Genomic DNA, 19,043 nt, shown 5'->3' on the forward strand with positions numbered 1-19,043 from the left:
AAATAAAATGCATTGGAGCATTTAGAGGTATTTCTTTTTTTCCATCCAATTTAATTGAAACAATGTTTTATAACATATTTTAAAAAAATCAAAAGCTAATTAAATTAGAGGAAAATACAGTAATTGTAATAAATGATGAGTAGCAATAACAAGTCATAATAGCTATGATTTTGAGTACACACTACTAATAAATATAAATATAAATACTAAACTTAAGGTTCCATGTTAATACAACTCGACATGTTTAGTTTCAGCTTGTGTAAAAACTAAAGTGGTATAGGGCAACGGGTTTCCACGCGATTTGTGAGTAAAGTCAACTAATTCGGGTTAAGAGTGCAGGGTTGAATTTTCACTCGTTTGAATTATTTTAAGCTTTAATGTTAGGACAGGTGGTTGCTGCTAATTCAGTCACTCATTTTGACATTTTTTTGCCGTATATGTGCTGCCTGTGCTTCTCATTAGCACTACCCTTTAGTTGCTTCTAACTTCCAAAAATACTCCATGGAACCGTATGGCACAAAAGCATTTTAATGATAATACTATAATCACTGAAGTGTTGCTATTGGGGACTTCCATGTTAGAAGCTGTTCGACTGTTTCCTTTTCAGTGGCTGTCAGAATGTCCAGAATAAAATATTTCCACCATGTTTCAAATGTTGAAAATCAAAAAATGAAGTTTGTACCTATGTCATTTAAATTTCATTGGGTCGAAGTGAAAGGTCCAAACAGGACGTTTTAAAAGTTGGAAATACAAGTTACAACTGCATTGGGCTGTAGTTACATTTGTTGTTTTTTTTTTAGATAGTGCAAGAAATTAGTTGAGAAACGGTTGAAAAAGCTTTTTCAGTTTAACTTTTTGAGTGCACTTTAGGGACAGTCCCTATCTTCAGCCCGAAGTTTCCCCTCCTGAGGGCTGAAGCTTTCATGTTGTATCATGAGATCAAATGAACACCTCTGCAACATCTGACAGGTGTCTCTACAAAACTTGTGAAAACTGATGAGAAGATAGTGGACTAAACCTTTGCTGTATCTAAATAGCCAACTGTCAGCAATCACCACTTCCATAAATAATTCTACATTAGAGGAAGTCATGCTTCTTAAGCTGGCAGGTCCTGTTTACAATATTCAAAGTAACACTTGTCTAACTTTAAAAGTGGGCCTCAGTGTGTTCTTAAGTGTGTTTAATTCATTCTCATCACTACTATGGTGGCTAACGTGAGCATGGATGTTAAGAAATGGGGACATTTCTAGATATTAAGGTCCATTAAAGTCAGCTGTTTATCAAACAGAAAGTGCTGAAGATCTCCCTGTAGACTTTTGAAGGTAAAAAAAACACAGACTCAATTCAAGATGTTCTGTTCTAAACTAATGCAGTCAAAAAGGCACTTTAGTCATAACACTGATAATGAAGCCGGCGTGCACTGTGCAAATTGAATCAAAGTTGTGGAAGAATTTCAGCTCACTCTCTATGACTGAATCCAAAACCCGGTGATTTATGTGCTCATACGGTATGATCTGATAGTCAGGCATGACTTCAGAGCTTGCTATACAGCTGACATTGAGTCAGAGTAGAACTCACATCTATGTGTATTTCAGTTGTCACATTATGCAGGGCTCAAATAGAAAACACAAGCTAACTCGTTACAAACATTCCCTGTTGAATGTAACTGTAGCTGTGTAATTTCACAATATAAAAACATACTGTATATATAAATTGCCTTTAGTTTGCATTTAAAACAAATACCCAACACAGTGAAAACTTTAAACCACACATGGCAGAGTAAGATGGAAAGAGGCCTTAGCTTCCTGTTAGTGCATGTGGACAGGTGTCAGCAATGACAATGACCTACTTAGGAAATACCACAAAAATATGCTATGTTAAATGTAAAAAAAAACCCTCTTTAAACGGGACTTCAGTGTAAACTTCCTGCAGTCAGACCTCCAGTGAAACATGTGTCTCTGTTCTCCACATCTGGATGCCATCCACAAACTGTGTGCCCTGAAGAAGAAGGTTACAAAACAGGCTGGACCGAGTACTTGCTGAATGAGAGATGTTTATTTGCACAAGCAATAAAACACACACACACACCCGTGTGCTCAGTGCTATCAGTTTCATGTACAGTACTTTAATATCAGAGTACGAGACATCCAGGTAGGTAGCATTCTGTTGAGACATCGATACATTTCAGTGCTGTCACACACACACACACACACACACACACACACACACACACACACACACACAAACACGCATATGCACATTCACACACACACACACACACACACACACACACACACGCATATGCACATTCACACACACACATTCACACACACACACACACACGCACCTATTGTTGGCTGTTGGACATACGAGCATTAACATGGGTAGAAAAAAAAATAAGTAAGTCACAAATACGCAACGGGAATACAAAATTTATACACACACACACACGAAGCAAAGTGCACAGAACACACAAAATTACTGCTCCACAGGGAGCAGTAAGTCTCTGTCGTAAACACAGAACAATTTGATGCTGAGCTCACAACCAATAACAGAAGGCAATAAACTGCTGTTTTCAAAACACAACAACAAAACACACACTCACACTTCAAGAACTACATGGTTCACACACTTTTTGACATCCTATCAAACAAACTTGTTTTTTTCCCATATTAAACAAATCAATCAAGCAAACTTTTTTCCATTTCAAGCGTCTCCCCGGCTGTTACATAACCCCCCCCCCCCCCCCCCCCCCCCCCCCCACTCACCGACTGCGGTCGCAGTGTTTTTCTACTTGGAGAGATTTATGACCGGAGATCCTGACCTAATCTCTAGTAGCTTATTTTCTTGCCAGACACTTGAGCCCCGTCTGAATTTGATCCTTTTTTAAAGAATCACATCTGGTAATCGTTAGAATTCCCTGTGGGTTTTTCTGTGCAATTCATCCCAACATGTGAAACTTTTTACCAGTATGAACACGTAAGACAACACAGTGGAGGAAATAATCACTTCTTCCAGGAAACTGATTGGTCATCTGGAGCATTCAGTTAGAACTTACATCATCATTACAGCGTTATGAGTAAAGCTGGTGGGCGACAGATGAGCGGTAAAAAAGATCAGCATACAAAGCCTTTAAGAATCAGTCGTGCAACTCAAAAATCGGGTCTTAATCGGCCTGAAATGGACGGTGTACGCCTGGCTTAAGTTTCAGAGTATATGTAGAACAAAGTAAGAGCCAGATTCAAAGTGAAACTTGTAAATTCTCTATGAATTCATTCCCCATAAGACTTCTCTGAGAGCTTGTGTATGGCACAGATTTAAAGCAAACAGTGGCTTTTTTTTCTTTTAAAGAGCAAAAGACACTTTGTCACCAAGTTGTAGATATTCTGTATAAATAACATCTTTTGTAAATGACAATGATACATTAACTGATGGAGACGTTTTTAACAGATGTAGATAACAATGCAACCAAAAAGTTCTGTGGAGTTTGTCACATGTTGAGCTTACCTCAAATGTGTTGGTCTCATTTAGTTTGTAATGTCAATGTGATACACTTTACTATGGATTAAGCCAAATGGTGAATAACACTCATGTACACTTTCCTTTGTTTACTAATTCTCCACTTTTATGAAAATGTAGTAAATAAATAAAAAGTTAGTTAGAATAAAGTATTGATTATCATACAGATAACCTGATCTTGCTCTTTAAAAAGAACCATAATTTGCTACGATAATGGGCCATGAATCTATTAGAATAAAAAAACAGACGATAACTCTTTTGTTAATTTAAAAAAAAGGCAGACGGTGTCAAGTCAAAGGTCACCTCAGTCTCATATGAAGAACTTTCATACTGTACATCCACATTGAAACTATAATCCACATAGCCTTTTTCATTTTTGTCAGCCACTCCCTGAGTGACTTCTCTTTTTCAAAAACAGGGTTTCCCGGCTGGTTGCCCTTTGACCTCTTCAGCAGGAATCTGTTTGGAATGTGAGAGGAAAAGGTTACCAGGGGTTAAGAAGCTCAGAGGTGATAAGATAATGTTCTCAAGGTGATAAAACAGTAAGTCACGCCCCAGGCATCTCATAATGAACATTAAAAGGCCCCATGTATAGATTACACATCATACATAATGCCCAGGTCAGACTACATGTCATGATCCGGTAGACATGGGGACCCATCGGCCCTGAAAATCCATCATTTGATACCATGTAGTGTCAGCGTGTCCAATAAGGTGTAAACAGCAAGGTCTGAAGTCATTGGTTAACTCCTTCTTCAGTGTTTGTCCTGAATCAAAGGCTTATTGAAATACTCGTCTGTTTACCACCTGCGCCCAAGCCTTTCCACATCGTCGATGAATTTAATACACACCAAAACATTTGCAACTTGTCTATTCCAGAACAAAACCGAACCTGGAGGAAGTCTTTTTCTTTGCCATCCACAATCAGCAGCCTTAAGAATGAGTTAATGGCATTCAAATATAAGCAGCAAAGGAGGCAAACTGTTGAGCTTTAACACTTAGATAATAAAGCTCCAGACATGTCTGTGTCAACACAACTGGAAAGTTTGTGGAGGGTGTAAATCCATGAAAATGACAGGACCAGCCCAAAGACTGTGGTTCTTTTTCTGTTGTACATAAATGGCCATTTTCACAATGGGATGTTTTGGTCCAACACTGCTCACCGGTTCAATGGATTACAAAGGAGAACCCCCATCCAATATTAAGTCCAATAAATATGAAGACCTTAAATGAAATACTGGTATGGTCATAGAGCTTCTGCAGTCTGAAAATGTCTTGTTGAACAAGAAAGTTGGACGTTAGTCTGAGAAGTCTCTTTCGCTAATGATGTTTGAAAACCAGAACCCCTGGAGGTCCTCAAGGTCGCCGGGCAAACTGAGGCCCAGAAAAAGTGCAGCACACTGGGGGAGAGGAAGATAAAGACCCAGGGGTCGATGATGGAGTTGACAGAGATGAAGCGGAGGGCGATCAGGTCCATTGGGTGAGACTCCTCACCTAATTGCGTTGAGTTGATGTACACTCGAATCTGAAAGATGAAGAGGAAGAGGGAAAATAAAGATTTGGTGCTAAATTAGCGGCCAACGCTATGCTTTCACCACCCATGACAGGCACAGATAGATAGAACATGCTTGAGAAAATCACATACTAAACCCCTCTGAAGCAACCAGAGATCGTAAGCAATGAGTAAGGTCTTTTACCTGTTCTTTAACATAACAATGAGTAAGGTCTTTTACCTGTTCTTTAACATAACAATGAGTAAGGTCTTTTACCTGTTCTTTAACATAACAATGAGTAAGGTCTTTTACCTGTTCTTTAACATAACAATGAGTAAGGTCTTTTACCTGTTCTTTAACATAACAATGAGTAAGGTCTTTTACCTGTTCTTTAACATAACAATGAGTAAGGTCTTTTACCTGTTCTTTAATATAACAATGAGTAAGGTCTTTTACCTGTTCTTTAATATAACAATGAGTAAGGTCTTTTACCTTCTATTTGTAAAGTGTCTCGAGATAACATCCAGTGTTGTGGACACAAATTATCAGAATAAAAGACAGAAATGTTATTTTGAACATGAGGGATGGTTTCTTCCGTTTCTTATGTACACACTTGATCCAACCTGGATGTTCCTTCCTCGACTAACTGACTAGTCTAAAGGTACAAAAAACACTAACAAAACGGTCAAAATTAATTTATTGAGGAGTGTCATTTGGTTTGCTGAGTGTGGCTAACGTTTAGAGTGGCAGCACAAAGGGTCATCCATTCAGGATAGCATCTACATGCCCGTGCTAACTGTGGTTATGTACCCTTGAGTTAACCTGGCAAAACTGTCTGCTACTCCTCATCCTCCAATTTATCAAATCAATACACTGAAGACAGTGTTTTACCTACAAGGAGCTAGGTGTAAGATTGAAGTCATAACTTCAAATATTTCAGCTGGTAGTAACAAAAGGAAGTTTCTAGTTAGGCTTTGCATATTATTGCAGTGTCATCATTATTGCAATAATAAACACGGCACAACTGTCTGATTTTATTGCAACATGTTACCAAACAATGCTTTCTCTTACTCTTGTGGTAATTGCTTTATTGTTACGATTTTTATTTTCTGTATGCTGTGTCCTTGAAAAGCACTTTCTGAATCATGTCTATGAAACGCGCCGGATAAATAAACTCGAGTCGATAGAGCCATTGGTATAATGCTAATGCTAATGTACAATGCTAACTATCAGCTATACCCTCAGAATAATTGGTGCTGATTCAGCGGTGAAATAAAATAGCTTTTTTGAGTTGGATTTGGATTCCGGGGGAGTCATGTGTTACACATGAAGAACAACAGATAAACACTAAGTTATTATATCTGATATGCACTCTTTAATTTGCATTTCTTACACTTCATATTGTTGTTCTCATATCACACAGGCCTAGTTTCTAGCCTCTCTAAAGCAGAAACCCTGTTTACTGAGGACACTTGAGTGATTGTGTACTTTGGCCATGAGTCTAAATCTGTTTGCCCACCCTCCCAGTAAAAAAAAGAAATCACCTTTTCAATCCCTTTAAATATTTCTCCTCTTTCATGCAGGAAGCACTCTCACTCAGTCTACAGGATGTGTGCACAGTCCTAATTCAAAGTGGATATTTCAATTACTCTGCATCATTTTGCCGGCCGAGGCCAACGCGGGCCGGTTATAAATCATTCAGAATGTCAACATCGATGTGGCTTTAGGAGAGGCTGACAGGCAGATGTTGAATGCTGAGGCAAACAGAGATTCCCATGATGGTGTACACAGACACTGAAAGAGTGTATGTTGGGAAATCAAGATTCCACTCATTACTGTCTTAGTGTTGACATTTCTTACTATCTGCGCAGCATTAACAGCAATGGAGATCATGTTTAAAATCAGCACATTGTCTCTGTATATGATCACATTACTCCATGAACTACAATGCAGCTAAATAGGTTATCCCTAAAGGTGTTGAGAAAAGCAAATAAACATCATAATGTATAGAAATGTACTTACTTCAAACACAGATATTAAAAGTTTTTTTCATTATTATCCAAAGTGCATCAAACTTTGAAATGGCATCTCTGCAATAACTAATAAACAGCAACAAATATGCACGCTGCTAAGCAACTACTTGATGGTTATTATGTGACACTTTACAAGAAGTTTGATCAACAAACTAAAAATACGCCTGCAGGTTATTTCTACATCCACTCATTTACAGGAAACTGAAGAAATGGACTTTAGTAATCCCGAATTATGCTCAGTGTGTTTGAATGGTTTGGTTTGTTCTACATTTGTATTTTGCAAAAAGAAAATGGAGTCACAATCTACTCTGAAAGTAAATGATTAGCTTCACAAGACAAAGTGAAATCCTTTGGAAAAGTATGAATCCAGTCAGACTGCAGTCACTGCTGTTTTGATTTCATTACTAGCACATTTTAAATCCATGGAACTGTACATGCTTATGCAATATTATTGTTGTGAATTTGACAAAAAATAATGTTGTCCTGCCTCAATTTGAACCTAATATGGTAAAAAGAGTTTTGCAGACATAGAGCAGAATGTTGAAGAATGTGTTTTTAATCTTGGTAATAAGTACCTGTCTTTGGCTTCTTCCAAATAAAACAGTTCAAGTTACTCACTGCAAAGCTCGTTCTTCAGCAGCTACATTAAAGAAACAAAATGCTTTGACCTTTTCTAATGAAAACAGCTTTTTTTATTTGCACCTTGAGGCCAAGAACGAGCAGCTGATTTCATTCTTTAGTTTCTGGATAAAAATGTTATCAGTGAAATCACAAAGCCATGAACTCCCTGAGCTGATGTTCACAGGTTTAATACAATCCATGGAAGCTATGAGCAGTTCACAGGTTTAGAAACCCCCTGCAGCTGCTCTCTCCGGGGGCCAGAGAGGAACAATATCCAGTAAAATGTCAAGGCAAAAGTGAACAGGTCGCAAAGTCAATCTATGCACTGCCTCGAGTGATGTTTTCCACTTTCCATTCTCATCCCTCTATCCACCTTTACCCCCCTTCCCCACTCTAAAACTGGATCAGATTTCACTTCCCTAAAAGCTCCCAGCTCCTTCAGAGAGTGACTGTACACTAACACTGTCGCTCCACTCTCATTATGATGATTTCCTGTTGCTCGGTCACACGACCCAGTTGCCATGAGAACTAATTGGCAGCTGGAGTCTTGCTTTAAGGCACATCAGCAGCTGTTAGATCAGCGGGTGAGAAACTACTTCAAACTCTTTTCTCATTGTTACATAAGATGTTTTAAAAAGCTAATCACTATAACACGAGGATCTGCATGCAGCTGGAAAACACAAATGACGCAAAAGAAATGAACAGAATATATTGTTTGAATATAGAGGAGCTCCATGCTTATCCCAAAGTCTTTCCAAATAAAGCCACCTATTGTCATTACTGTGATTGGTGACAGGCCTTGCCATGTGTGGGAGACATAAACAGACGAGGAGAAGGTTAGTGTGTGTGCGTGCAGAGGCTCAGCCATGAAATCCACCTCACACTGTGAACCAAATCTCTTCTCCTCTGTCAGCACCAACAGGAAGCGTAATAAAAGAGTTATTGGGAAGTGTCTGCAAGAGGCCGATGCTCAGAGGGCAAAACCGGTTTTGCTGAAATAATTTTTGATTTCAGCAAATACTTCAGTGTTTTCTACGACGGAGGATTAGGGCAATGTTAATTTTTTTTTAAATTTCAAGATTAAAGTCGTAAATTTACAACTTTATAAAAAAAAGTTTTAACGTGGCCCTAATCCTCCGTCGTAGTTTTCCCTAGCTTTACAGCTTCTTTTTTTTTCGGGGGTGCGGGCAGACGGACACCAACACAAACACTTGAAGGAATCTTGGTGTTCATGTGTTACTTTTAATGATCGGAAAGGTATCCTTAAATGACTTCTTTCCCTGATTTCCGACTCTATCCACTATCTTATCTCTACAATAAAAAAGCCCAAAAATAAATCTAAACAAAAACTGTATTAACTCGACCTTCAAATAAATACTTGAGGAAGATGTGATCATCGAAACGGTTGCCTCTGGTTTGTAATCAACGTGAGTAATAATTCAAAATGTCATTTTAATAGGCTTATCTTCATGTTCCCACATGCCTCTAATTCATGAAGGCTTGGTGAGTTCAGCCAAAACTGAAGTTTGGAACAAACAACTGAAACCATTCACAAGGATCCAGACTGTGTTTTTTTTTTCTACAGGAGGGAGAATAATATGTATTCGCATTAGCTGCCAAATCCGTTGACAATATTTTTAGTAATGAATGTGTCCCAAAATTGAAGTGAAGTTTATTAAAAATATATATTAATGTAGAGATGGGGAAGGAGTAAGCGCCTGATGATGAGAGAGACTCATACGGACAGTTATCATAGCCAATAGAAACGCCCAAAACACCACTAAACTGTGACTCTCTATGCTTCCAATCAGTTGGTATGGACATCATGACTTTCTGTCGGTGACGCTTATGTTTGTTGAAGTTTGTCAGCGAACACTTACTACATGGTTACTTACATCATCATCAATAATATGGAGACCATCATCATTAAGTTAGTAGGAAAGAAGTATCCATTCTTAAAGGTGCAGAGGGACTCTGCAGATCACATGGAGTAATATGTCATTTGTGGTGTCATGGCCGACCGAAACTAATAGACTAAATAAATGGAGAAGAATAAATAATCATTTGGTCAACAGATGGAACACTGGCTTTAACGTATCATGGGGAAAGAGAAACCTGGGTTCACAATATTCAAATCCAAGATCTTTTTTTTTTTTTAAGATCTGTTTTTTTTTATTATTTATATTGTGGTATCTATCTATTTTTTTGTACATTTTTAATTTTTCTTTTTTTTTATTTAAATTGTGCACTGTGTTCACTTTTTGTTTGCAATCTTTACTCTTTGCTGCTGTAAATTTCCCCGTTGTGGGATAAATAAAGGATTATCTTATCTTAAAGTATGAGTGATATAAAAGGGATGGAATAATGGCTCCATAATGAAGAAAAAAAACACAAGGCAACTCTTCATGAATACACGAGGTCAATGCACCAAAAAAGAAATGATGTCACCAAATGAGACCAAACAAAACAAAAGATTATCTACAGTCCTGAAACAAATTCCATTTATATTCTTCATCTGGTGGTTTTTTACTTTCTCTCCATGTACATCTAACCGCTTACTCTTTGGCCTTTTCAATCTGTAATGCAATCACAGATAACCTGATGCACATCACACACACACGATGGCATCATCAGCGTACAGCTCCATACTGGTAGAAAAATGTGATCTGATCTGTGTGTGTGTGTGTGTGTGTGTGTGTGTGTGTGTGTGTGTGTGTGTGTGTGTGTGTGTGTGTGTGTGTGTGTGTGTGTGGTATACCAACCTCAGACTGTGGTATCATATTGCTGCCTGGACGCACATGGATGTCTATTAAAGGCTTGATAAATTATGCATTGGTAGTTATATTTAGCGGTGTAACTTTGAAAAGCTCTCGATCACATTGTACTCATACAACACCTTAAAATGTACACGGCTTCAATCCATCACGTGTGTAGCCATCTTTGCTGCAACATTTGTCCCCACAAACATAGAGGTCCTCTCTTCAGAAGGTACCTCTGATCCTGTATGAAGTGTGCTTTTGATGTAGGCATCAGAATTCATGATGGATAGATTTACCTTACCCTATTTAAAATTTGACATGTCGCCCGCTTGGAGGACTACAGTCTCCATACATGGGGCGCATGCACTAACCACTGCACCACCAGCGCCCCAGATGTAAGGCCTTTAATATCGACTTGTTTTTTAGACCCCGGAGAGGATAGTGATAGGTTGCAGAATTTGTTTTCCTGTCCTTGACTCTCCTCTTTCTTCTGTCCTTCTGCTCGTTCTCGTCTAACCTCACTGTGCAGAGTCATCTATTTTAATCAAGACTCCTGAGGAGGCAGTGAAGGGGGTCAATGTTGGAAGATGATCCCAGAGTAGTGATGGGAAAAGCAGTTCTTTTCAGTGTACTGAATCAGTAGAATCAGTTCAGTAAAGTGATTCGTTCAAAAGATTCGTTCACTGAATCGTTCAGTACTTCTCTACAGCTCTGTCTGTGAATCAGAATTTAATAAGCTGAAACACGGCCGAACGTTTAGTTCTGCTCGCGATCGTACTGAGAACAGCCGGTGGTGAATAATAAGCCAATGAGCTGAGAATTTAGTTGGATAAAGTTACAGTTTGCAAACTGAAAGCTGCTAAAACAATCACATTTATTTTCCCCGACCGTTCTGTTCAGTACGTTCAGTACACGTTCAGTACGTTCACTGAACGAGAGATCCGCCTCCGAGTCACTCTCTTCCTCTCAGTTCAGTGAACGAAACACTGACTGAGCGTGAATGAGCGAGACTGCGAGTCACCAGCCTCAGTCACACACACACACACACACACACACACACACACACACACACACACACACACACACACACACACACACACTGTACAGACTGAGGAGAGGAGGGAGGGCGGGCTTTGAGTGACTCTTACGGTCTAGAGAGAGACACGAGACGGGAGAGAGGAGAGCGCAACTGAAGTTGAGAAATGAACGACTCTTTTCAGTAAGTGATTCAGTTCAGTTCGTTCACCCAGATGATTTGTTCTTTTGAACGAATCGTTCACGAACTACACATCACTATCCCAGAGTCCTCAACCTGCCAACATCGGTTAACACCTGGTACACAGTGTACAATGGAGGACGAGTGAACTGTAAACGCCCTGTGATTATGTGTGATGTTCATTTATTTGTTTAGAAATGAACAGGGACTGTTTATCCCTTATTACTTAAAATGGAGTTCAAATAAAAGAGTAATTGTTCACATCATTATGTCTCCAGCAAATTAACTAGCCAGATCCAATCCAGTTTTTTTAAGACCTCGAGGATTTACAAGGATTTCATATCCTTATTTCTTAGCTCGTCTTAATCCTCATTTAATCCTTTAAACCTCCAGGGCTAAAGAGGAAGCAAAGATGGAAGTAACAGAAAGCTGCAGTTCCTTGACTGGCCACTTGAGGCTTAATCCAAAAGTGAGTCAATGTCCATTAGGGTCCAAACATTACATCATAGTTAAACATGTTAACTGCCTGGTACAAAGACCTGTTTGGCCTCTTCAGCTAATTTCTTAATCTGTGGACTTTTAATGCTCACTTGTTTGAATTATATGAATGATTAGGGTTATATATATATATATATATATATGTATATGTATAATTTAAAAAAAGGGGGCCTGACCACTTTCAGTGACCGTTGATTGCTCCTCACTGTTTGCTTGGTGTGACTTTATTTTAAAAAATATATAATTTCTCGGAGAGGTTATGCTTGCGTTTAGAGCCACAGTCAACATTCAGCTGAGCAGCAGACGGCCCACTGCTGCAGTGAAAAGCACTACTTCATATTCTGCTGGGAGAGTTATCCACTGAACTCTTGAAATGTGTTTGTCATATTTTGGAGATTTGTCAGTTGGCCAGTTTGAATTGGGTCAAAGGTCACTGAAATAACATCCCCAATGCTACTCCCCAACACTGCCATTATCCAATCAGGATCTGACGATATTCTTCCTCTATGATTGGCTCACTGTTACTGTGATGTAAGCAGACTCTTAACAAGCAGAGAAATCCAGAATCTGACTCCTGACTCAATGTTTAATTTTCCAATTGGGTTAATCTCCTAATCTATCATTCCAATCCTGTCCTTCATGTGTTGATTTAAAGGCTTGGTATGTGATTATATGATAATAAGTCCTTCCCTCTATTAGTCACCTGGATTTATTTTAGTGTTGTGTTCTGTCTAAATTACAAACCGATGTAATCATTCAGTTTTTTATTTTTTTTTAAAGGTTTATTTTGGGGCTTTATTTTAGAGACAGGAAAGTGGATAGAGTCTGAAATCAGGGAGAGAGAGAATGAAATGCGGGAAAGGAGCCACAGGTCGGATTTGAACTGCCTGTTTGGAGGACTACAGCCTCTGTACATGGGGGGTAACTAACCACTAAGCCACCTGTGCCCCTTAATCCAAACAACTCAAGTCTATTGATTTTATGTTTTTTTTTTTCCTTTTTAATATCGATCCAGATGAAGTCATTGTTTTGAAGCTTTGATTTGAATTTTGTATATTTAAATAATAAATTCAGCTTTTGTTCAAACAAATAGGATTTGTTGTTCTTCTCTGACACAAACAAAAGTGAATTCAGTATTTGCAGAGTTTAAATGTGTGTAATGTGTCCATCTTACCACTAGGGGCAGTGTGCAGATGATGAAGATGATGGTCATGAACACCAGCAGGATGAGATGCTCCACCTCCTCGGCCATCGACATCTTCCTGCCCTCGCTGCTGGCTCTCGTGGTGGCCATGACGGAGCCGCCGTTCCTCTTGCGCCGCTGGTACATCCTGAACAGCTGGTACACCACAAAGCAGTTGCACGCCACGATAGCTAGCACCAGCATGAGCATCACTGACGCGTAGAGGCACGCGTAGGCGCGGTTGGCCGGTAAATCTGGATTCATGTCGATAAAGCACCACGTGCCTGGACAGTATTGAACATAAACACCAAATCCAGCAAACGGGAGGAGGCAGAACAAAATGCACAACAAGAAGACTGCTGGTATGGTGATGTAGGCGCACTTCCTGGTGACATGGCGGCTGTAGAGGTAGGGGTACCCGATGGCAAAGCCTCTCTCCAGCGCCATCATGAAGAGGAGCGACATGGTGGCCAAGCTGAAGAAGGTCATGCTGAAGCCGAAGTAGCCGCACACGCTGTGGGACACCGGGGACATCCCCTCCATGGTGGTGTTCTGAGAATACGACAGCTGCACCAGCGGACTCACCAGGCACGTCCCTGCCAGGTCGGTGACCACCAGCGACGCGATGAGGACGTGGAAGAACGATTGCCGCCGCTTGTTCCCGGTCCTCACGTCTCGGCGCCGCCGGATCTCCAGGATCACCAGGGCGGCCACGTTGCCAAGGATGCCCGCAGCGAACATGACGGCGCTGATCAGACGGTTCTGGTCGGGGTCGATGTACTGCTTGGTGTGGCACAGGTCCACTTTTAAATTCATGGTGGGGATTTGTGGAGAGAATATTTCCCTGACTTCCAAAAGATAACGAGTCCTGAAGAAGCCGTCTAAAGAAACACTAAAAAAAATCATGCAAATAATGAAGTTTTATAACTCGCTCCCCCCGCGGCGTGGATGTTTATTTCCGTGTTTTTACAGTCCGGGTCGAGAGTTGAAGTAGAGAAATGAGTCCCGGTGAATCGGAGGTGAGGTGTGGAGAGGGCGAGGTGCGCGGCGATGTGATGAGGCAGGATTGAATGAACCCAGGGTACAGGGGACAGATGCGGTGATGTCACACCGACTGGGTACACCCATCTGCAGCCATCCTGGAAACAGAGAAGAACAAAGACGAGGTCAGTTTACAGAAAACTAACGGGCAACTCATCTCACAATCTATAAATGCATAGCTGTTTCTGAATAGCCACAGTTCAGTATGCAGTGCTTTTCAGTAGGGAGTTTCAGTATACTGAACATTTCAGTATGGATACTAACTTTCTGGTTTCATGCAGTATGGATCAGATGCATCCTTTCAGGAAATGAATTGTATTTTACCACCCACAATGCTGTGTGAAATTAAACGTAAAACATCACTTCACGTCCGCCTCCAAATCAAAACAAACGAGCGTGGATTAATTGAATCTTCAATTAAAGTCCGGACTGAAATCACTACTTTTAATTAACAACAGAAAATATAACAAATGTATACATTATTATAAAACCTTTTCCTCTATTTAAATAATGATTTCAATATTTAAACGTGTCTTTATTGGTTCATTTTATATTCTGTATATTACTGTCTTTCATTTGTACTTTTCTTTATGAAGGCTACTGTATGTTATTTAATTATTTAATCTTTTACTTGATTTACATTGTGATATTGTCTTTTTTACCTGTGCACGCCTACTGAATAGTAGGTACTAAACAGCACGGATAGTAGGTACTGTCTACTGACAGATTGAGTAGGTACTTGGCAATTCAGATACAGCCTCTGTTTAAGTTTCTCATGTCTAAGAATTCAGTACAGCCTTCATGAGCTCAAACATGTGCAAAGAAAATAGATTGTGAAGGCAGCATATCATTATTATGTTCCAGCACTTTCTAGATACAAGCAACCTTTGTTTACAAGCCGGTCATTGACCCTATTACATCCTCCAGTTATAATAAAGACCTCTTAACATTAGTTTTTTTACAAGCTAGAAGCTACTGTCTAGTATTTCTTGAACAGAAACAGAAAAAGAGGGAGCACGTCCTTCCTCTTTTTTTAAAAACACATTTTTGCATGTGCAGACAAATTTCCAGGGTTTGAACTGTGCTCCACTGTGAGATTTTTTGCATGTTGTGAAACCTCAAGTTGTTCCCCTTCTGTATCATAAGAAGAAGTTCAGATATCAGCTGAGGAGCTCGAGGTTCAAAAAGCTGTAGTGCTGAAACACAAAAGAAATCCGAATGTTTCCCACACATGCAGCTGTTGCCCTCACTCGGAAACAAGTATAATAATGCAACACATCTGTTCCTATTGCATGACTCCTAGTGTGTGTGTGTGCCTTCACTTTCACGGGGTGTGTGATGGCCGGGTGTGTGATGGCCAGATGAGTGACTCACCTACTTGTCTAAAAGCCTGCTGCAGCGTGGGACTCCAAATCCCATCAAATCAATCGAAAAATACACCAACAACGATGTCTGCGTCTTTCCCTGTCCGGAGCTGAGCCAGATGTTTCCAGGTGTGAGCGCACAACGAACGTTCACAACACAGCGCACCGACTGAGTTTGGAAAGCGAGCGAAATCAACTTGACAGCAAAGTTTGAATCCATCCAGAAAAAAAGGATGTTTGATGAATGGAATTCGCGCCGAATGAAAACCTCAGCTGCATACTTACAAAATAATCAAGTGGAGCTCAAGCCGGCTTAACCTTTTTGTGTCGGCGGGGGGAAATTTGGCATTTTTCTGCATGGAGTTTGGCTACCGCTGAGAAAACAGCTTCAGGCTACAACCAGCGTGGAAACTAAAAAACACAAAAAAATAATCATGCAAATAATGAAGTTTTATAACTCGCTCCCCCCGCGGCGTGGATGTTTATTTCCGTGTTTTTACAGTCCGGGTCGAGAGTTGAAGTAGAGAAATGAGTCCCGGTGAATCGGAGGTGAGGTGTGGAGAGGGCGAGGTGCGCGGCGATGTGATGAGGCAGGATTTAATGAACCCGGGGTACAGGGGACAGATGCAGTGACGTCACACGGACTGGGTACACCCATCTGCTTGCGAAAAAAAAAAAAACTACAGAAGATATACCAAAGAAGAAGAAACGTGTAGTGGTTCTCATAGGAGAGGATCTTTTTTTTTAATAATAAATACAATTTTTATTTCATTTCAATCACATTTAGGTCAAAACTGTACTGTTTGTTTCTATTGGTCTGTATTTGCCTATAGCCCACGCTGATGTCCTGTAAATGTATTTGTTTTGATGTGTCATGACTGTGGTTTATGTTTCATGTTCTGCAGAACAGGAACCTGCTGGAAACCAGTTTTTGAAACTGAGTCAGGCCCGTTAAACTCCAACTTAATGTTACTTTTAAACTTTCCTGTAGCCTATAATAAATGAAATGAAATTAACACATCAAGACATGGAAGAGCAGAACAAATAAAGACTTCCAGTGTGTGAAGGTTTCATTGAAATATATATATATATATATATAAACTCTACCAGCCACTTTGCTATACTATATATATGTATGTGCTATTCTGGAAAAATATATAGAAGATATTCAATAGATGGAAACACCTCGGCTTGAATATGCAGCAACGACAAAGTAAAAAAAAAAATTAAAACATAAAAGAAAATCTGCTTTTAATTTGCCTTTCTAAAAAACAAACAGCTGGACACTCTTCTTCTAAAAGTACAGTACAAATCACTGTTCTGACTTTCTGACCTGTAAATAGCTCGGCTCTAAAAATAACATGCAGAAACCTCGACCTCTGTGCGATGTGTGAGTGGACATACATGTTGCAAACCATTCAGAGTATGGAAGAATGTGTCGATGTGTTTTATGCATGTTGGTCTCCGGGGTCTCCTCCCTCAATCTTACGGATTTGAGGCCTTAATTTCCCACAGGAATGGAAATATGATTGGTATGATATAGCCTTCCATCTCCTGACCCTCCATGTATCCATCATGTCTGATAACCTATCTCCACCCCAACTCATCATTAATTCAATATGAGCACGCATTTGGCAACAGCAGCAAAGAAAACATCCTTTAAACAGGTGGAAACAACCTGACTCATGATTGGTGGAAAGCCTTCTATTAGCACAACCAGCTGGGCTGAGAAAGATCGAGAGAAATCGATAGAGACGAACTTGCAGAGTGAAATCAAACTGTTTCAGATTTTCAGAGTGGGTTCCATATGAAACATGGACGTATAGGCTCAGTGTTGTCACCCATTGGTCTCTGAAGAAGAATTTTGAAGTCCAACAATAACAGTTGCCATATTTGAAATGCTACCTCCTCATTTTCAATAAAAAACTGTCAAATTATCGGAGCTGAGGCGGGCCTTCAGTCTTTTGGATTCAACACGCCCACCTGTCAGTCAACACAACCATGCCCAAGTTGAAGTAAACGTGCATAGCTTCTAGCCTTCATGAAATCAAAATGGATGAGTTATGAACAAATACAGCCTTCACAATGTTCAAGGCTTTCTATGTGATTTTTCACACTTAAATGTAGCAGAAATCAAGTATATCTTCTGAAAATAACTCTGTGAGTCATGGCTGTCTACAGTGGGTGAGACAATCGAGTGTTTACATGGACGGGTTAGGCTCCTCCCCTTGAGTATAAAAGTTGTTTAATTGAGGGACTAGAGAAAAGAAGAATAACATACTGTACTCACTGCTTAACTGTGTTTCTAGATCACGCTCATTTCAGGTAAATTTACATGCAGTGTGAAGATACGAGCATAATAAAGATCGCTAGCATTAGCATGCTAACACAACAATGCACCGCAAGTTGTTTTGGTTTCATGCTGGTGCTCAAGGGCGACATCTACTGGATCAAAAAATCACATATAAAGCCTTTAAGGAAACTGTGTTTGATCCAGAGTGTAAACACGTTGATGTCTGCTCCAATGGGGATAAGTTGGACCTCAGCAGCCAGCCTCAAGTGGACACTCAAGGAACTGCAATTTTTTTTTTCAACTCAAGAGTTCACACTTGGTTTGTACAGGAACTCAACTTACATGAGGATGACATCAACCTTAAATGAGTTATGTAACATCTGTAATGCATTAAAATGTTATTCTAATTACATCTTACAATCTACACCAATCAGGATCCTGAAAGCTGAAAGCTCTGAAATGACACTTGAGTGCTTTTCTACAGGCCCATTAACCAATCCTTTATGATGACATACAGACACCATGCCACTTCCCCCTCTCGCTCTCTCTCTCTCTTCCTGTCTCTCTTTCTGCTCACTTTTTGACCGCAGTCATTTCAACAAACCTCACACAGGAGTGCCGAGACACAAAGACACACTAAGTCATGGAGAGTACAATTTACGATCTGCCTTGTGAAGGAGGTAGTTAGTTTTGGCCCTCTCTGTTTTATTTTCTTCTCTGTCTCTTTCCATTGTAGCAGTCTCTGCATACATTTCTGTCTCCTTTACCCTTGATCTATATTTGTGTCCTCACGCACCAGAGGCCCCTTCTCCCTCTTCCCTGCCCTAACTGACGCCCTTTCCCCCCTAACCCTTAAATCGTTCCTTTCTTCTTCTCCTTATTTCTTGCTTTCTTTCCTTAAATCGTGCCTTCCTTCTTTCCTCATTTCTTGTTTTATTTCCTTAAATCGTTCCTTTCTTCATATTATTTCTTGTTTTCTTTCCTTAAATCGTTCCTTTCTTCTTCTCCTTATTTCTTGCTTTC

The 19,043-nt window shown here is 39.9% G+C and overlaps 1 protein-coding gene across 2 annotated transcripts; it reads right to left on the bottom strand.

Moving 5' to 3' along the window:
• Nucleotides 1-3,225: 3,225 nt before the first annotated feature.
• ptger2a (prostaglandin E receptor 2a (subtype EP2)) lies at nucleotides 3,226-16,383 on the bottom strand. 2 transcript variants are annotated; one of them, XM_061032745.1, is made up of 3 exons: nucleotides 15,742-16,383; nucleotides 13,314-14,461; nucleotides 3,226-5,044 (listed from the first exon to the last, which is right to left on the bottom strand). In XM_061032745.1, exons 2-3 carry the CDS (start codon nucleotides 14,226-14,228, stop codon nucleotides 4,766-4,768), a joined length of 1,194 nt encoding a protein of 397 aa, XP_060888728.1. In that variant the 5' UTR covers nucleotides 14,229-14,461; nucleotides 15,742-16,383; the 3' UTR covers nucleotides 3,226-4,765. The 2 variants fall into 2 exon arrangements, with proteins under 2 accessions (XP_060888728.1, XP_060888727.1); XM_061032744.1 differs by having other exon boundaries at nucleotides 15,738-16,383.
• Between the last annotated feature and the right edge of the window lie 2,660 nt (nucleotides 16,384-19,043).

This window comes from Labrus mixtus, chromosome 24, assembly GCF_963584025.1.
Source record: "Labrus mixtus chromosome 24, fLabMix1.1, whole genome shotgun sequence".
NCBI lineage: Eukaryota > Metazoa > Chordata > Actinopteri > Labriformes > Labridae > Labrus > Labrus mixtus.

Excerpts from the sequence above, each read along its gene's own strand:
- ptger2a (XM_061032745.1), bottom strand. The coding sequence starts at position 14,228 with ATGATTTTTTTTAGTGTTTCTTTAGACGGCTTCTTCAGGACTCGTTAT. Across the intron at positions 5,045-13,313 it reads TCTGCACACTGCCCCTAGTG|ATTCGAGTGTACATCAACTC; the intron begins GTAAGATGGACA and ends TTCATCTTTCAG.